This window comes from Haliaeetus albicilla, chromosome Z (assembly GCF_947461875.1).
Source record: "Haliaeetus albicilla chromosome Z, bHalAlb1.1, whole genome shotgun sequence".
Lineage (NCBI taxonomy): Eukaryota > Metazoa > Chordata > Aves > Accipitriformes > Accipitridae > Haliaeetus > Haliaeetus albicilla.
This window is the reverse complement of record NC_091516.1, coordinates 51,388,820-51,407,124: the sequence shown is the minus strand read 5'-3', so window position 1 is coordinate 51,407,124 and position 18,305 is coordinate 51,388,820. Positions and strand designations below refer to the sequence as shown.

The window sequence follows — 18,305 nt, the reverse complement described above, 5'->3', positions numbered from 1 at the left end:
AGTCTTACAGATAAATCTTGGTTACCCAAATGTTTCAGAAGTCTTTTGGGTAAGATATGACATAAATATCCGCCTACAAGAAACAAGCATTGAAGTGATACACTACTTACTTCAGGGTCCAGTTTGAGATGGAGCCATTCATCTAACTTCAGTAGTGCCAAATTAGCCGTTGTTTTGTCCTCCATCTCACTATCACTGTTATCATTAGATACCCCATCCCCTGAATTAAATATAAAAGGTGCATTAACATTTCTGTATTGTTTCCACTTACATACAAAAACCTGAACGCTACTGTATTACCAGCAATGAATTCATTCTCCTTCTAAATTTTATTTTTGAATGTAAACATTTGTAAAACCACTTTTTATTTTCAGCACATACACCTCAGTGAAAAGTCTCTGCTTCAGTTAGCAGAACTCAAGCACCCAGAGGCCCCTGCTATTAAGTACCTGTATTGGTGTGATCTGACTCACTCATGTACCTTCATCAGTATCAACAAGCCATAGACAAACTTTTGCATGACGCTGTTTGCAAAACCACACATTGCTCTACGCTTATTTCCCAGTAAAACAGCAGATTTAAAGACCCATTAAGAAAAAAAATAAATTACATATAAATATGGCTATTAAGTAGGATTCTAAATTTTTTTTTTTAAGTGCAATTCAATCAGCATAAACACTATTTCAAGGGTAACAGTTTAAGAGCAAAACAGGAAAGCTTCAAAAATAATCACAGAATCATAGAATCGTTTAGGTTGGAAAAGAGTCCAACCATCAACCCACCACCACGCCCACTAAACCATGTCCTGAACTTGGACTCTTTGATTCAAACTAATATTTCTAGAGAACTGGCAGCAGGATAGATTATTTTTGCTTCGATTCCTACAGCACTCCATTTAAATAAAAAATAAATAAATAAAAAGGAAATTTCTATATATTTCCTATTACTTTAGTTAATAGTACAGCTAATTGTCATTAAAAGTTATCAGTAGAAAATAATCTCTAAAATGCATGTTTCAGCTGGAAGCAATGTGACTGTTTGCCACATTGATAGTTTCTAAATTATTATTTAGTTTGAATAATCTGATTCAAAGTATCAAATGAACTAGTCTTTAGAAAAAACATGCATATTACACTTCTCAGCATTAGTATTGTCATCAGACATTTTGTTTGCATTTTTTATTTCATTACAAACTATAATTTCTGGGAGTTCAGAACTATGTAAGTGTAATTTATGGATATGAATCTACATGGATTCACAAAACTGAGACATTTATTACAGAGCCTATAAACTATTCTTGAACAGCTACAGGAACTATAGCTCTGTCATTTTAAGAATTAGCTAATATACGTATTAAATATGCTTGAAAAATAAGCCTTGCATATCACATACTAGTGTATACCAATGGAAACATTCCAAATCCAAACCCTACTATACCTCGAAAGGATGAAGGTTCCTGCAAAGCATTACTTGGTAATCTAGCTGGTCCACAGAAGAGTGACACAGTGACAGGTGTTACAACAGAACAGCATCTGATATTTGCTATCCTGTGAGCTCTCGTCATTTCATCATATATAAGCCAGTCTGTAGGGAGTGCCTGAATGGCTGCAGCTTGCCCATTTGCTGGGGGAATCTGTGCAAGAGCAAATAAGACTAGGCTATTTTACCCTCTACTTGTAACTAAAATAAATCTTAACATATTTCTTGTTTTATACATGTAGAAATAAATAAATATTCATATATGCATGAATTTATACACACAATTTAAAAAGAGAGAGAGAATTCAACCAGACTCACAATTATCTTACCACCTTGAAACAAAATATTTTGTTTTAAAAAAGGATCTAAAAAAAAAGTTCCAGAGCAGAACTTCTTCCTGCTATTATGAGCAGAGATTGTTACCTCTTCAAAATAGTTTCATAACTAGTTTTTTATATAATTTTGTTTTATTCCACCTAGAAGAAGGACTCACTGAAGTAAGTTTTGATGAAATAATATTGGAAAAATAAACCAACTCCAATTCTTTGTTTTATCAACTGCCAGGAAAAATGTGTTCTAAAAACGTAGTGTTCAATGCACATGCTGCTTTTAAAGTACTGACAACTATGAAGAGACGTTTCTAAAACATTTGATATAGCGCTCTTTTTTGGGAGCTATAAATTCAGAGTGATTTTACCTTTTTATACTGAGGTTGACTAAGAACAGAGGTAGGATGAAATCGCACTTCCTTCTTCTTTGGTCCAGTCAAAACCAGGCTTTCTCTGTCTACATGCACTAGATTGGGATACGTTCCAGCCAGTAAGGCAGCTCTAACTACAGCCTAGTTTTCAGAATTAGTATTAACATCTCTAATATCGACTCCTCCTCTGCTTCTAACAAAACCTGAACAAAGGACAAAAACATACTTGTATTTAAGATCTACTTTTTTGCCTCTGAAAAAGGAATCTGGGGGGAAAAAAAGTGAAATAAGCTACAAATTTGTTACAATTTTCCCCACTGCCAAACCTTAACAGCACAGAGAAGAAACTGTTACATCCTTCCTGATAAGGTGTTTTATACTAACACAGAATTACTTTTTATAACATGAAGACATTTCCTATGGAAATAATTTATTAGAAAGTAAAAATCCAAGGAAACATATCTCACACTGAAAGCCAGTGGCATGTGGAACAACCAGGGCACTTTCATTTAGATCAGCTGTTCCCTACCCACACTTCCTCACTCTAGCATCTGCACCATGCCCAGCACCCCTGTGTACTGGTCTGTTTCAAATTAAGGAAGGAAAATTACACCAGTGAATGCTGTTCTTGTTACAATTTGTATACACTTGTACTAGGCATACACTTGACTCCAAAACTATGTAAAAAATTTTTCCAAGCTACTTACCTGAGGCCCTAAGCTGGCCAAGCAACTGTGTTCTCATTCCTATAATGATTTCCATCCTTGCTTGAGACAGGAAGTTCTTTTCACAGAACGCTCTCTCCCAGCCACACTGCGCGCCTTCTGCCATGCCTGTAAAGAATATTTTTTTACATTAGCCTATTAATTTAATTAGCTAAAGTTTAAAAATACACTTAAAAAAAAAAATTTACATGTATATCAATAAAACGAAGGCAAAAATCATTCTGAAAGAAAGACAATGTATCAAACCAGGTGGGGTTTTTTTCTGGTTAAGCACTAGATTCTCTTCACCCATTCTCTAAATTAACATAATGATCATTATGTTATTATAAGATCATTATATTACTTTAAAGATCATTATGTTAAGATCATTATTTTAAGTTATCAGTGTCTCAGGATATAAAGTGGCACCTTGTTGGAACATTCAGAATTTAACCAGGTTTGAAAATACGAACAAAAAAATCTGTAAGAAGTGTTCCTCAAAAATTTATATGAGTCCAATACACAAGACAGCCACTAGGCAAAAATAAAGTTTCTTCTCTAAGGACTTAATCACAGTCTATCATTCTACATTCAACTTCATTGGTACATCATTTACTTTGATATGTGATCTATTGTGATTAGGGTCTCGATATGCAAGAGTGCAAGCAATAGTAAGAATAGGATCCAGGCACTTCAAAACAACAGCACACAACACCATTTTACCAAGGTGTGGCTCTACTGGTAATTCAGTGAGATGACAACCAAGTTCAGTGAGATCTTCCCAAGAGTCCACCGCATCTATTGTCTGTTAAAAAAAACAAGAAAAAACAGGGGGTGGAGAGGGAAGTGGACAAAATTAATTTACAATAAAAGCAGGAAGGATATGAATGCTAGGTATTAACTAGACTTGTTCCCAAACACTAAGAGAGCAAGTCAAACTCTTAACAGTTTGAGACAAGATTTTTAAGCCATCTCTTCCCTTAACACAGAAAAATATATCCACACACACAAAATTAAAATAGACAACACAGAAAAACCCAAAGCATCCTTAAGTAACTAAACAACAGTCTCAGTACAAACAAAACTCAGTAAATATGTTGCACACCACAAATATAGAATCAAATACAATTCCCATCTAAACCTATTCCTCTGCTGACCTTCAGCAATTGCACAGCATTTCTCACAATTAAAGCTGGTGGAGGATCAGGAGCTTTCATAAGAAAGTCAAGAATTGGACAATTAATCGGAGCCAGAAGTTTTGTGTGGAAACAAAGCTACGATTGGGGGAAAAAAACCCCACCACACACCTTTTTGGAGTTAATAGTATGGTTTGATGATAATACATTTTTTAAAAGTTATAATTTCTAACTGAACATGCACCTGGAGTGCCATTCTCAGAAGTTCTGGAGTCTGAAATTCCAACATATTCTGAAATCGGAGCCTGCTGAAGAGATGAAAACAGACTCCCGGCTGACAGCGCCCAGCCCTTGAAAATAAAATATGGGAAGTTGTTGAAAATTAGAATTTCTTAAAAAAAAACCCAAACAAACAAAAAACCCCAACAAAACCACACACAAACACACAAACTTAGAATGGAAATGTAGAAGCAGGTCTAAGAAAAAGATAATTTTGTCATTAAGTGTAAGTCCCACACAAGGTGAGAGTTTTGCAGTACATGGATTATTTTTCATAGTATGGAAATTTGTTACTAGAATTTTACCCCAACACTGAAGGATCTGGAGAAACAAAAATAAGGCCTATTTAAAAAATAAAGTGATGTGGGTTTTTTGCTAACCTAAGATCAATCCAAATCTCAACTGTCCTTTGCTGTAAGGAATGTAAGTCGTAACCTTCATTTCTTCCTTTTCAAATCCCCCAAACAGTTGGAAGTTACTCTGGGAGTAAAACGTAGAATGAAGACCAAACAACTTTGAGTGAGGGGACAGAGACAGCAAATGCTTACATTCACGCTCAAATTTCTGCAGGTTAATGCCAGTATCGTACCACAAAACATAGGTATTTGCTGCTACGTATCCTCTTAGCCCTCACCCAGTGTTGGGAAGAATATGACGAAGGCCTGTTAAGTCATGAATAGTTTGGAGAAGGTGAATAAGGAATCACTCTCAGTGTCTCTTCTAATACAGGGATGAAGGGGAATCAATTAAAAACTAGCAATAGGCAGCGCTTTGCCCACAGGTAAGTTGTGAAACACCTCATTGGACACCGTAGCTGCTGGTGCTACATGGGAGAGAAAGGAAGGAGAACAAGTTCATGGGGGGAAAACAATCTAGACCTAATGTAAGCTTTGGGAAATTCTTGAGTGTCACTTTTCTACAACTTGGGAAATGACTCCAAGGAAATACATGCTGACCCTTACTCTTCTGCAGAGAATTAGTACTGGCCATTGACCAACACGATACTAGACTAGGCTGGTAACATTACGCAGTGTGGCTGCTACTACAGTGTGTAGTTTATCCTTAACATAGAGGATGGTGGCTATCTGCAAAGTAAAATTCAGTACAAAGCATTTATTACCTGCCTTTTCTCTGGATAGCACTGGCTTTTGAAATCCACACCATTTTTAGCATTGTAACACAACTCAGTGCATCAAAAGACTTCTATAAAAGCTAAGCAAGGAACATAAAAACAAGATTGAATACAGTACATGAAATAAAAGTTACTAATGATTTAGATCATCAACAGAACTCTGAAAAAAAATAATAAGCACCAGGAGCTTCTGGCGCAAAGGTTATGTTTGAAAGTACTTAGTTTCAAGTGAATTTATGCTACCTCCTTCGCAATACCTTTGTGCTACACAGTTTTCTAAATTAAAGTTTTCTAGTCAATAGGCAATTGTAAGTCAATAAAAGACATGGTTTGTGTTTTGTTGTATCACAAACCAAGCAAAAATATTTTACATTGAATAAAGTTTTCCTCTCTGTCTTACTTGGAAATTACACCTTTATTTTCCTACATTTGATGCAAAATTACAAAAAAAAATTGTATTACCATGAGAACTTCAGGAATTTGGTGTGCATATCTCCTACGAAATCCAATTTTATTTTCTAAGCCATATACTAGGTCTTAAACTGCCTCATTATGTTATCTCAATTTTCTTGAACAAGTAATTAGGGAATGGGCATTCAATACATTAAAAACAATGCTTAAAAACTTAATGGATTAGACTTGGGCTAGATACAATAGAAGGACAAAGGGAACTCCCAGTGTTCTCTAAGTCTCAGGAAGATGGCAGTCTAAACTGATGGGCTTGTTTTAAAAATCAAACAGAAATAGTACATTTAAAAAAAAGAAAATAAGACAGATATATCAATATATCAACCTGCAATAGCTTTTATAGGGTTTTTAAACAGCTATTTACAGTATTTATCATAAAACAACTGGATGTCAAAACTTCCCAGTACGTTTTGTTGCTTGACATGCACTAGCTCTCAGCCTGCTATAAAAAAAGTTCTCCAAAATTTATATAGTACGTATTTTAAAATAACACTAGGAATTTTACTTCCCAAAGACAGTTTAGGCCAATCATACCTCTTTCATCTTGCCCGAGTCAATAACAAATACAACATCATTGACTGTTATGCTGGTTTCTGCAATATTAGTAGAAAGAATCTGCAATTTAAAGAAAAAAAAACAACAACAAAACCACTATAGTAACTGTAAAGACAAAGTCAAAATAGATCAATATAGTATCTGATGAAGTCCTCTGATACTTGCTATTTTGCGGACGCCAGAAGGTGGACTTTTAAGGACCTTCTTCTGATCCAAAGTCTGCATATTTGAATGAAGCATGAAAACTTGGTATCTAATGCAAGACAAAGAGCACATTTTAAGGATCTTTAAAAGAAACAGTAAGAACTCAAGACGACCATAGAAACTAGAGGTTTTACCTGTGAGCATTATCAGCAAATCTCTTGTCATCAAAAAGAATATGGTCCCTCAGGCTAACTATCTCATCATATCCAGGAAGAAATACTAAAATTGCTCCTAAAAAAGAAGTTCGTTTGCAGACTTGAACAGAAAATTCACTTCAAATATAAGTCAGTACTGCATATACTAGCACTCGGAAGGTTTTACCTATTTGCTATTACTGAAAAAAGAGCACCATTCATCAGAAGCTGAATACACAGCAATTTATTGGGAGTGTGTGTATATACCTACCAGCATCACAACTATGACAGATGTTATAAAGTAAGTGCATAATCAGGTCCAGATCTACTTTTTCATCATCAAAACTGTGATGATAAGCATTCAACAGTTCTCTGTCTTCTGCACTAAGGTCGCTACCACTTGTTTGGATGAGGGAACTTTCATCCAGATTTCCAAATTCCACTGAAGCGCTGAAACACACAAATACACAGGCCAGAGTTGAGGTTGTTTGCTTTGGGTTTGTACTCAGCAATTGATTCAAATTTAGATCAAGACCAACAAGACTACTCATTTCGAATTTTAATTTTAAAGTTGAGCAGAAGAGTATCTCTACAATACTATTACTGTTCACTGATTTAAGTGTTAACCCAGCAAAGCATGCAACTTCAATTTTTAGCGTTAACTTTAATTTCATTATACTTCATTGAAACACAACCATAAGCAAGTGTGACAGAACTCAAAGTATAAAGACACCATCTGTTTCTGTTAAAGGAAAAATATTTAAAATAATTCTATCTTTCAAAAACTTCCCTACCGTAACAGTTAAGCAGGTACTACACTAACAGAAACTACACTAAGAGAAATTATAATAATATAGGTCTCTACAAAACTGTAACTAAACTATGATAACTGTAAGTTAATAAAAAAACAATTCTTGAATGGCTTAGTGTACATATTACTCATATAAAGTTTCTTTAATATGCCTATCATGTATCAACAATATACAGATAAAAACACACAATAGATTTGTTTCCAAAATAAGCACCTGAAGTTAAAATGGTACATGGTATAGAATCGGTATCTCCTCTGCATATTTATTTGCTACTATAATTACATCCTGCCTAGATATATAATCATGATAGGAATGTCCATATCAAGATGATAAATGCTAATAACCTAAAAGAAGTCCTACACCACTAGAACTATATCCTAGGAGTTCTGCAGACACAATCACTATGATACTGAATACAAAACAAACTTTGCTTTTTTTTACATAACTCTGTTTTCAAAATACTCCTATTCTCAAATAGATGTTGCTATATAGGCCAGATTTTAAAGCAGAAAAAGGTAAAAACTGTTCTGATTAAAATAAGACAAAACATTAATTTCTCCTCACCATGTTACACAACTGTTTCTGCAAAACAGTTATAGCTTACCTGTAGGACTCCAACAGGTCAACAACCTCTGTCTGTCCAAAGCGCTTAGCCCAGTCCAAAGCCATCCTGAAAGAATTGCATAAAAATCTTTATTAATTTCTCACTTCAAAAGATACATAATGAATAGCACATTAGATGAGACAACAACTGACACCGCGCTTTTCTATCAATTTCTCCATTATTGTTTAATCAGTGCTGTTACTGCTGGATCTGCAACTTTCCATTTTAAAGTGCATACACAGGTGTAATAGCTATATGATTTTTAGATAACTGCAATTCATTACCAAGAAAGACCCAGTTTTACACAGAAGTACATGGAAACATGCAGAAGGAAACAAGGAGGAAGAACGTGCCGTTCCTTCAAAAACCACACACCAATAAGCAGGGATAAGCCATGCCTTTTTGCACTACCCTTTACTAGCCCCTTTAAATCATCCTGAGAAGTCACACCCCAGACATTTTTCTCTAAAATGTGTGAAAACATTGGGCTTTTTGATGTCTTAGGGAAGTTGGCCTCTGCACAATGCAGTTCACTGTGTTTTCCTTCTCAACTGCATTCCTTCCTAAGTTTTTCAAGTGGTAGTACCAAATACCTCATATTACAATTATTTACTGTAGTTCCCTGTTTATATGAAGATACAATTTATGGCCACAAAATTCTAAGGTTTTACAGACTGAGAAATATTTTTAAATGATACAGTGTATTTACAGATATAACACAGCAAAGATCTTTGTACCTGTAATACACTATTTTTAAACCCAATATAGGTTACTCTCTTAAAACAAGAATCACCAAACTTTCTGGGTCTAATTCAGTCAACCCAGTGAGAAAGACCCGATTTTTTCTTCTAACCAGTGTGTTAAATCAGACTCACTGAAACCCAGAGCATCTATCTTATATTTGAAACTGTTTAATTTCTAATTTAATTTAGAATTTACAAACTACAATGTGATAAACAGCAGTTAGAAACTGTTTAGACTCTCAAAATCTACTAGTGCTTACAGTAGTCTCATAAATTTAGCAAATCTGTTTAGAATTTCTAAATTTCTTTCTCATTTGTATATTGACAAATAAATCTTTCAGTTTATCTGTTCTGTTTTTACCAGCCATTGGATGATTTGCAGTGGATACTTGCTCCCATACTGATCAGTTGTTCTACTTGACTCAGAAATCCTCTCCCTGAAGCAATCATTAGTGCAGTTGCACTGGTTTCACTGTGCCTATAATCAACTGAGAAGTTAAAAAAAAAAATAAAAAAAAATCAGCAAAACCAATACATGTTATTTTTTTCATCTAAATGTAGTAAGAATATGACTTTCAAAACCCAGCCCAAAGAGAATTTGTTTCCTCACTTCATCCCACCAGTCAGTTCATGTGAATTTAACACTATTTTAGAAACAAAACATCTGTCAATACTTCAAAGCAAGTACAACAACAAATAACTAGAAAACTCGTTAATTCTACTAACCCTGTTTGTTTTTTCAATAGCCATCAGAATTCAAAGGTAACAACATTTGAAACTGGAGATAAAGTACCCACAGAAATTCAAGTCATTTTGTGGTTGTTTTTTTCTTATGTAATAAGATGAGAAACTTACCGCTGACATTTTCGGTTAAAATGAGATGGAACACTTGAGCAAAGGCATCAATATCTTTATGCAACCAGATGTCAGAAAGACAAGAATCCATCTCTTTTATTAGCCATGGTTCAAGGCAATTCACATCTTTTTCAGTCTGAAGCGAAAAAACAGTACTGAAAGATGAATCTCCTAAAGAGTTGTCTTTATTCTCATACATTAGACATGAAGAATTTGAACAGTTAGGTCTTCCAAGCAACAACCAGAAATAAAGCATTCAGGTATCAGTTAAAGCATTTATCATATGCAAGTGCTTTAAACAATGGCAGTCTAGCCATTTGATCTAAACAAAAGTTTTGTACAACCATCATAATTGAAAAGCATACTTTAGCTAGAGTAGTTCATGCTAATAAAAAATCATTTTATTAAAACACGTTAATATCCTTCTAGAAGCTCTACAGAAGTAATATCTTTAGAAAACAATTTTTAAATGGGTAGTAATAATTCAGTGCAGATTTTAACATCTCTTCCAACGAAAGGAAAAACATACCAGTCGATTAAATACTGCATCACCACTATCATCCAACAGATTATACTCTTCGGTTGCACTTGGGACAGATCTTTGTCTCCGAGATTCTACTTTGCTATTATTTTCTTGAGCAGAACACCACTCAGTAAGAGTGCTTTGCTGTTTTTCTTCTAGAATGCATAAAGTATTTCCAAAAAAGTTTTACAGTAGTCTTAATTATCCATTGTTTTCAGTTACAAAAAACAGTTATATCAAGTCACAAAGTTTTACCTATTCAATCTCTTTTATTTAACCTAGAACGCTGTTACCAGTCCAATATAAATTCCATGATTAAAGGCACCCAAAGTGCACCATTGCAAACATCTGCTCTAAGAACAAAGTAAAAAATACCGTTTGGGTGCTTAATCCCCTAAGTCTCCAGTATTCCAACCCACTGCATTCAAATGAGCTTCCTAAGTATTTTCTACACAAATTCTCAGTCCAGATCTCTCTCCAGAAGTGAAATACCAAAGTGATACAGCTGCTGCATGTAACAACTAATTTTTATACACAAGTAGCAGAAACAGTAGAAGACACTAGTGCCTGAACTGAACTTTTCTATCCACAATGATCAGAGCTAAGCACCATGATAAATGTACAGTTAGGATTGTATGTTACAGCTTTGGGTTTTGCCCCCCCCCCCTTTTTTTTTTCTAAATACACACTAGGATCATTACTTTCAGTTGACAGGTAAACTTCTCAAATAATATATCTACTTAATTAATTGAAAAACAACTATATTAAGGTCAAGTGTTTTAATGCTTTTGGGCTACGTATATATGTTAAATACATCCACGTCTGAAGAATGCAGTGAAAAATGTTACTAATAGGAAATGCTTCTGTGCAAGATGTACAAAATCCTGCCCTCTTTAATGGCTGCACTTTAATTTGCACCCAAAAGTCAGCACAGAGTATCATCTGCTTACATAGTTTTCATGTGGGCAAAGTTATATGCAATTCTACTCCATAATAATTAGGAAAAATATTCCATTTATCAACTACAAGAAAAAAGAATGCAATCACTGAAAGAAAGTGAAAATATTTTTTTAAAGTTATGTAAACTACTTCAATAATGTAAACACTGAGAGCTTAAAGATACTTGCTGTCATCTAGTCATGTCTCATTCAATATTATGACTTTGGAATTTTAACAGAGAATCATCCTATTTAGTTGTTCAATCAATGAGACTCATTGCCAACCCTAAAAATTAAGAAGTCCACCAACCTCACTGCTTCTCTTTTTTGTACTTTATCATCTCTTTGTTTGTATACCCAGTGCTTCGTAAAATGTCCTCCAAAAACATCTCTTTAACTTCAAAAGGTCTTCCTTGTACTGAAAGTATAAATAATTCATAAAAATATTAGATATTCCCTAGCTTCATTTATAATCTTAATTTTTTAAAAGCATTTTTGTAGACACAAAAAGTGAATTAAGCATTATTAGGGCCTGATTTAAGGAATTACCACTTTCCTTGAAAAGTCCTTTAAGAGCACCCTCACTGGAGTTTATATTCTTAAGATTACTGGGCCACAAAACAAAACATTTCAAAAGGGAAATGCCAGCTGGGTACCTTGTTTCTCATTAACCTCTTCAATTCTATTAAGTGTTATAGCAAGAGATGCTCGCAAGATTGACAGTTAATTGCAATTTTATCAAAATGAGAAGAAGAAAACAGCCATTTTTGGTTAGGGTTACAAAAAAGAATTTACTGTGTAAATTACTGTATTACAAAATATAACAGCAATTAACACAGCTTTAGTGCAAGATCCCACAAGCAGACTGCTACCTTTGTATTAAACTACTTTTTTTCCCAAGAAGTATACGATGAGATGGACTTCTCTCAATTCCCTCAATCACTTCAGCCAAATTTGGCTTTCTTTACTGAATGCTTCCAGATAAAAGAGATCATTTACTGTGATGTCTTTTTTAATATCACTGTTTTCTAGACCTTATTTATGGACATTAAAGGATTCTTTTTCAGAGGAAGAATTAAAATATCTGGATTTTAATTTCTGGTCCCTCAGCAGACATTTGCCATACCTGAGTTTAAATCACCTAGGACTTTTCTTCAGAAAGAACAAGCTGCAATTCACATACTTTTAGAAGCTGTCGTGGAGGAAGCCTTCCAACACTGATCACAAACTCTGTGTACTACAAAAACCCACAACTACAAAAGGTTGGTTTCTGTGGCCAGGATTCTGTCAGCAATATTACTGAAGGAGGATCGAATCTTTCTCATTACATTAACAGCTGAAGTATCTAAACTCTCTTCTTTTAATTCTGAAATTCTCAAAAATTGAAAAAGGAGTGTCTTTTCAATTGTGATTAGCCTGTGAAGACTAGTATGTGGATGAACAGTATAACCACTGAGGTAAACTGGAGAAAGAGTTTGTCACCAGAATTTCCTGAATAAACACATTGATCTAAATGAACAGAAAGGTACAAGAAGAGTAAACTGGAAAGCCACACAATTGTAACTGAGGTTTCCCCTCTCCAAAAAAAATTTGGAAAACACTGAAATCATGTAATTTACAGATTCCTGCCTCCAACAAGCTGCAAGCCTCATTTTACTAGGCAGAAATTCAGAACTGGAAACTTGAAAAAAACACTTCTATCTGGAAAAAAGAGATTTCTTTTTCAGGAACATTCACTAAAATAAACTGATGATTTGTAGAAAAGATTCTAAAGAAAGTGATCCTGCCCATGTCCTGGGACTGGTGAGCTTCTTAAAAAAAGGCTGATATACAGACAGTCTACTTGATTGTTTTGAAAAGAAAGCATTTCTCTTAAAAGCTTCTTTTCAAAACACGTTATACTTAGACATTGCTGTTGAAGAAGGAAGAGCACTGCAAGGTGCCAGAGGAGCTCACCCATGCAGAAAATTTACAAGCCAGGAGGGTGAAGAAGGGGAAAAAAAAAAAAAAGAATCTCCCACACTTCCATGTTTTACCTCTACTAAAGATCAGTCAAATGAAATTAAAACAGCAACGATGATAACTTTTCTTTGCATTTGAATGTAAACTAACTGCAGATTACTGAGTCTGAACGTAAATTAACATAAATTGCCATGCCTTTTCTCATTGTTTACCTAGATTAACAGCTAATAATTTCCTTTAAAATAAAGAATCATGCAATTAAAACATGAAAACCCAATTTGCCTAGGACTGTATTTCTAAAGTGACGAGGTGCGGTCATCTGTATTTTATCCAGTAATGAGTAGCAATCTCTGTGAGCCTGAAGAACTAGAATCTACTGGAATGAATTAATACATATCACACTCTTCTAGATCCTAGGGTCTATTATCACCATGGACATCAGCACTTTAAGAGCTTTTTTCCTGCTTCTTGAATTGAACATGGTGGGGGCCAGGACATCCCTGCACTTAGACAACTCCCTGTGACAAAAACACTTCACTCTGAAGTAGGTGCAGGCAGTTAAGAAACAACAAAAATGAACAAAGAACAAGCACTGCTATAACTCTCAGTGTATTTATCATATTCCCTTACTCAGAATCGTTTGCTACAGCAGGTATACTCAGATTTAAGAGTTTACGTAAATACTTACTGTGTATTACTGGGCAACTTCCAAAATACCTAATAAAGAGATTTGCATCTAGGGCAGCACTAGAAATAATTAGTTTTAGATTAGTCTGTTTTTGCAACACATCTCTGAGTTTTATTAACAAGAAGTCACTGAACCTATCCCTCTCATGTACTTCATCCTATAACAAAAGGAACAAAAAAACCCCAAAACACAAAAACCAACAGATAAACATCACAGATCCAAGATCCTAACTTTTCACAAATATGAACTTCTCTAGAAACTAAAATACATAATCTGTGGGTATATTACAGACGCATTAAAATGTGTAAGTCTAGCTTAAGTAAGATTTTTTTTTTAAAACCACCCAAGAGTCAAAAAATATTTCAAAAAGTTTTATAAAGATATCAGAGCAGACTGCACTGGTAATGCACAAGCCACATATACCTTCATTTCAGAGGTTAAAGTGAACTTCCGAAACTTTTCTAATTCTCATATTTTAATCTCATTTTCAAGATAATGACAGAAACTGCAAATCCTGCAAATCTTACTTTAATAAATTCACACTTCACAATTGATGAACATTTAAAGGAATGCATGATACCACATAATTAGAAAAAAATTAGACTGCTGACATCCATTAAGTCATGCACAAAGCTCATCATCAATTAAGGCACATGACTGATTAAACATCTTCGTTGGTGTGTTCTGTTTTGTTTTATATTATGAACTTATGAAGCAGGGACCCAAATACAACATTTTTAGGCTGAAGTCAAGAATGTATAAATCATTCTCACACTTTTTTCCATTTTGATAAACAGGCAGGCACCTAAAGTTACCATGAATTTTTCTGTCTTCAGCAGTGGAGAACTTAATCTTGCAGTTAACATTCTGGTTCTGCTGCCTTATCAAATTCCACAGTAGCAATATTCACATAATCACAAACAAATGCACTTTAATTTGCTGAAAATTAGACTACTCATTATCTTGAAAACATTTGGCCAAACAAATTGCAAACCTGGTACTGCTAAAACAAGCACACGATACAAGAAATTCTGACACACTCACATTGAATCATATCTACATAAGCCTCCCTAGGGCTCTTCTGCTTTCTGACAGAGAAAGTTCAGAAAAATTTAGAGCTCTGTCCTCCACAACTGCATCATGATTCCAAAATTATTAGCATGAACCTAAAATAAGGTACTTCTAAAAAAAAAAAAACCCCAAAAAACCCAAAATGTATATGCTACAATGAAGACTCAGTAAGTCTTTAATGTTAATTCAGATTCCAACCAAACAAAACACCTTAAATGCTCAGCAAATTAATAAAGAAAACTAGGATCTCATCTTCCAGTTAACAATACACACTGCTCCACATCACATGAAATACAAGGATTCTTACCACAATAATATGCGTCACAGTTGATAGAGTGCTGTCTCCTGCCATTAGCGTGCGAAGCAGTATGCCATTAGTGCAAAACGTTAACAGTGTCTTTGGAGAAACCCTGTTGAACAGTTCATAGATACTTCAGTATTTTGCACCATTTAAATGCTGCTACCTTTCCACTACTTACTGAAAATCAAAGGACTGAACAGCTGCTCACCAGAAGTGGAATTAGATTATAGTTCTCTCACCAAAGAATTCATGCATATTATTTGTTTTTAAACTAAGACTATTCCCAGAGAGTTCCTAAGGAATCTTAATGCTTACACTTCAAAACTTCAGACAATGGATTAATTAACAAAGTGAGATTCAAAATTTATATAAATAACAAAGCAAGTGAAACAGAACGTCGAGAACCTCTCCACATTGTTTAATTTACTGGAAAATTCAGTGTGGACTGCTTTGGAAAAATAGGTTCCAATTCTTCAGCATATACTTGGATGTAGTCTTTGTATGTGCCTACATGTGGTGGATTGACCCTGGCTGGATGCCTGGTGCCCACCAAAGCCGCTCTATCACTCCTGTCCTCAGCTGGACAGGGGAGAGAAAATATAATGAAAGGCTCATGGGTAGAGATACCCATTACCATCAGAGGCAAAACAGACTCAACTTGCAGAAATTAATTTGTTACCAATCAAATCAGAGTAGGATAATGAGAAATAAAACCAAATCTTAAAAACACCTTCCCTGCACCCCTCCCTTTTCTCCCCAGGCTTAACTTTACTCCCCAATTCTCTCCCTCCTCTCCCCAGCAGCACAGGGGGACGGGAATGGGGGTTGGGGTCAGTTAATCACACATTGTCTCTGCCGCTCCTTCCTCCTCAGGGGCAGGACTCATCACGCTCTTCCCCTGCTCCAGCGTGGGGTCCCTTCCATGGGAGACAGTCCTCCACAGACTTCTCCAATGTGGGTCCTTCCCACAGGCTGCAGTTCTTCACGGACTGCTCCAGCGTGGGTCCCTCCCACGGGCTGCAGTCCTTCAGGCACACACTGGTCCAGCATGGGCCACCCATGGGGTCACAAGTCCTTCCAGAAAACCTGCTCCAGCGTGGGCTCCTCTCTCCATGGGTCCTGCCAGGAGCCTGCTCCAGCACAGGCTTCCCACGGGGTCACAGCCTCCTTCAGGCATCCACCTGCTCCGGCGTGGGGTCCTCCACAGGCTGCAGGTGGAGATCTGCTCCACCATGGACCTCCCTGGGCTGCAGGGGAATCTCTGCTCCGGCACCTGGAGCACCTCCTCCCGCTCCTTCTTCACTGACCTTGGTGTCTGCAGGGTTGTTTTGCTCACATATGCTCACTCCCCTCTTCAGCTACAGTTTCTCTTGCACAGGTTTTTTTCCCCTTCTTAAATTTCTTATCCCAGAGGCGTTACCACCACCGCCACTGATGGGCTCAGCCTTGGCCAGCAGCAGGTCCATCTTGGAGCCAGCTGGCATTGGCTCTGTCGGACATGGGGGAAGCTTCTGGCATCTTCTCACAGAAGCCACGCCTGTAGCCCCCCTGCTACCAAAACCTTGCAACGCAGACCCAATACACTATACTTGACTGAATCACAAAGAAATCAGCTGATCTTTTTCAAATGCTTTAATTTTTCTCTTCAAGAATTTCAAAATCTCTGGAAGTTACTATTCTAGTACCCGTGGCAGAGTTAGCTGTACAAGGAAAAAGAGCAATTGCCACTACCTTCTCCAGCACTGCCACCCAAAGTACTGAAAAGTTCCTTTGTATTGTACTCTACAGTTCTTTTCTGGAAGACATGAGCTCCCTAGTTATCATATGCGTATTTCTTTCCAAGTTTGGAATTCATCACTCCTTTCAACACTCCTCCTACATATTCAATTCAAGAACAATCCAAGATGGAAATGCTTTGCTTTACCCATCTTCACTCTTCTCTCTTCTTCAGCAGCCTTCTAGAAATCATCATTGTTGTCCAACAGTTAATAAAACTCCAAAAATTAGACTCCTGTGTTATTCCTCCTGTCTAAACCCTCCACTCCACACCTTTTCTGCCCAGAGTTGGAAATACTGTCATGTCTCCCTTTCGCTCTTTCTCTTGAACGAATCTATTGATTCTTCTTAAGCAGGATTTTTTGCACTGCTTCCAGTAGTTCTTCCATTTTGATGTGACCTATACTTCGTTCTTCTTCAGACAGCGTAATACTTCCACACAGTACTCATCCACCTTATCTGCAATTCATCGTTACTAGCTCTTTTAATCCCTTAACAGCCTTAGGAGCTTTTGTACGCATATTCAAATTCTTCTTTAACTTGGCTTTGTTGTTCAAGTGCATTCATCTTCATTAGCTATGTGATATCTTCATCCACACAAGCAACGTAACCAGCTATACCTTTCGCTGTCTTCCTCTCACCCATATCCCAAGTGCTGCCCGCTCCTGGAAATCCCACTATCTACACAGTTCAAAGAATCTAGAAACCGCACACAGTCTTCAGACTTTCATCCATTCCTGCTCTGCTTTAGGGACAAATTTCCTAGGTGACCTAGAAATCTCTACTTTTGTATCAGTTCATGCTTTAAACATAAAAGCTGAAACAGAATAAATTTAACCCAAACTAGATTGGTAAATAATGCTCAACTTCATCATTCACTTTCAAATTTTGCTTTTTTTTCCTTTTATGTCCCCTACCAACTCTCACTATATAGCATTTGTCACAGCATGCTGGTCTTCCTACTTATCTGCAAAGCTTGCAGAACTTTTGGATCTACACATGTTAAAAGTAGGGAGAAAAAAAAAAGAGAAGAAAGCATAGACTTCATCTGAAAGTAAGACAAGAAATGCCACACACACACAAAAAGAAATCACGAGAAAGTACCTGCAATTCACTTGTATAAGACAACTTACTACATGAAACTCCCAAATACAGGATGAAAACCGCCCTTTTCACTCTTCAATATTCTATGACTTGAAATCACATATCCTATCTATACTTTACACACTGAGCTTTTACTA

The 18,305-nt window shown here is 36.1% G+C and overlaps 1 protein-coding gene across 1 annotated transcript in view; it reads right to left on the bottom strand.

Annotated features, from left to right (window-relative positions):
• YTHDC2 (YTH N6-methyladenosine RNA binding protein C2) overlaps positions 1–18,305 on the bottom strand; it is a 54,301-nt gene that overhangs the window by 26,489 nt on the left and 9,507 nt on the right. The window contains 20 exon segments of the mRNA XM_069775749.1: positions 111–220; positions 1,438–1,633; positions 2,177–2,382; positions 2,887–2,991; positions 2,994–3,039; positions 3,491–3,688; positions 4,041–4,157; positions 4,258–4,369; positions 5,419–5,501; positions 6,433–6,513; positions 6,619–6,706; positions 6,792–6,888; positions 7,063–7,241; positions 8,208–8,273; positions 9,312–9,438; positions 9,806–9,941; positions 10,335–10,483; positions 11,577–11,684; positions 13,917–14,073; positions 15,295–15,397. Coding sequence (XP_069631850.1) covers positions 111–220; positions 1,438–1,633; positions 2,177–2,382; positions 2,887–2,991; positions 2,994–3,039; positions 3,491–3,688; positions 4,041–4,157; positions 4,258–4,369; positions 5,419–5,501; positions 6,433–6,513; positions 6,619–6,706; positions 6,792–6,888; positions 7,063–7,241; positions 8,208–8,273; positions 9,312–9,438; positions 9,806–9,941; positions 10,335–10,483; positions 11,577–11,684; positions 13,917–14,073; positions 15,295–15,397 — 2,464 coding nt within the window.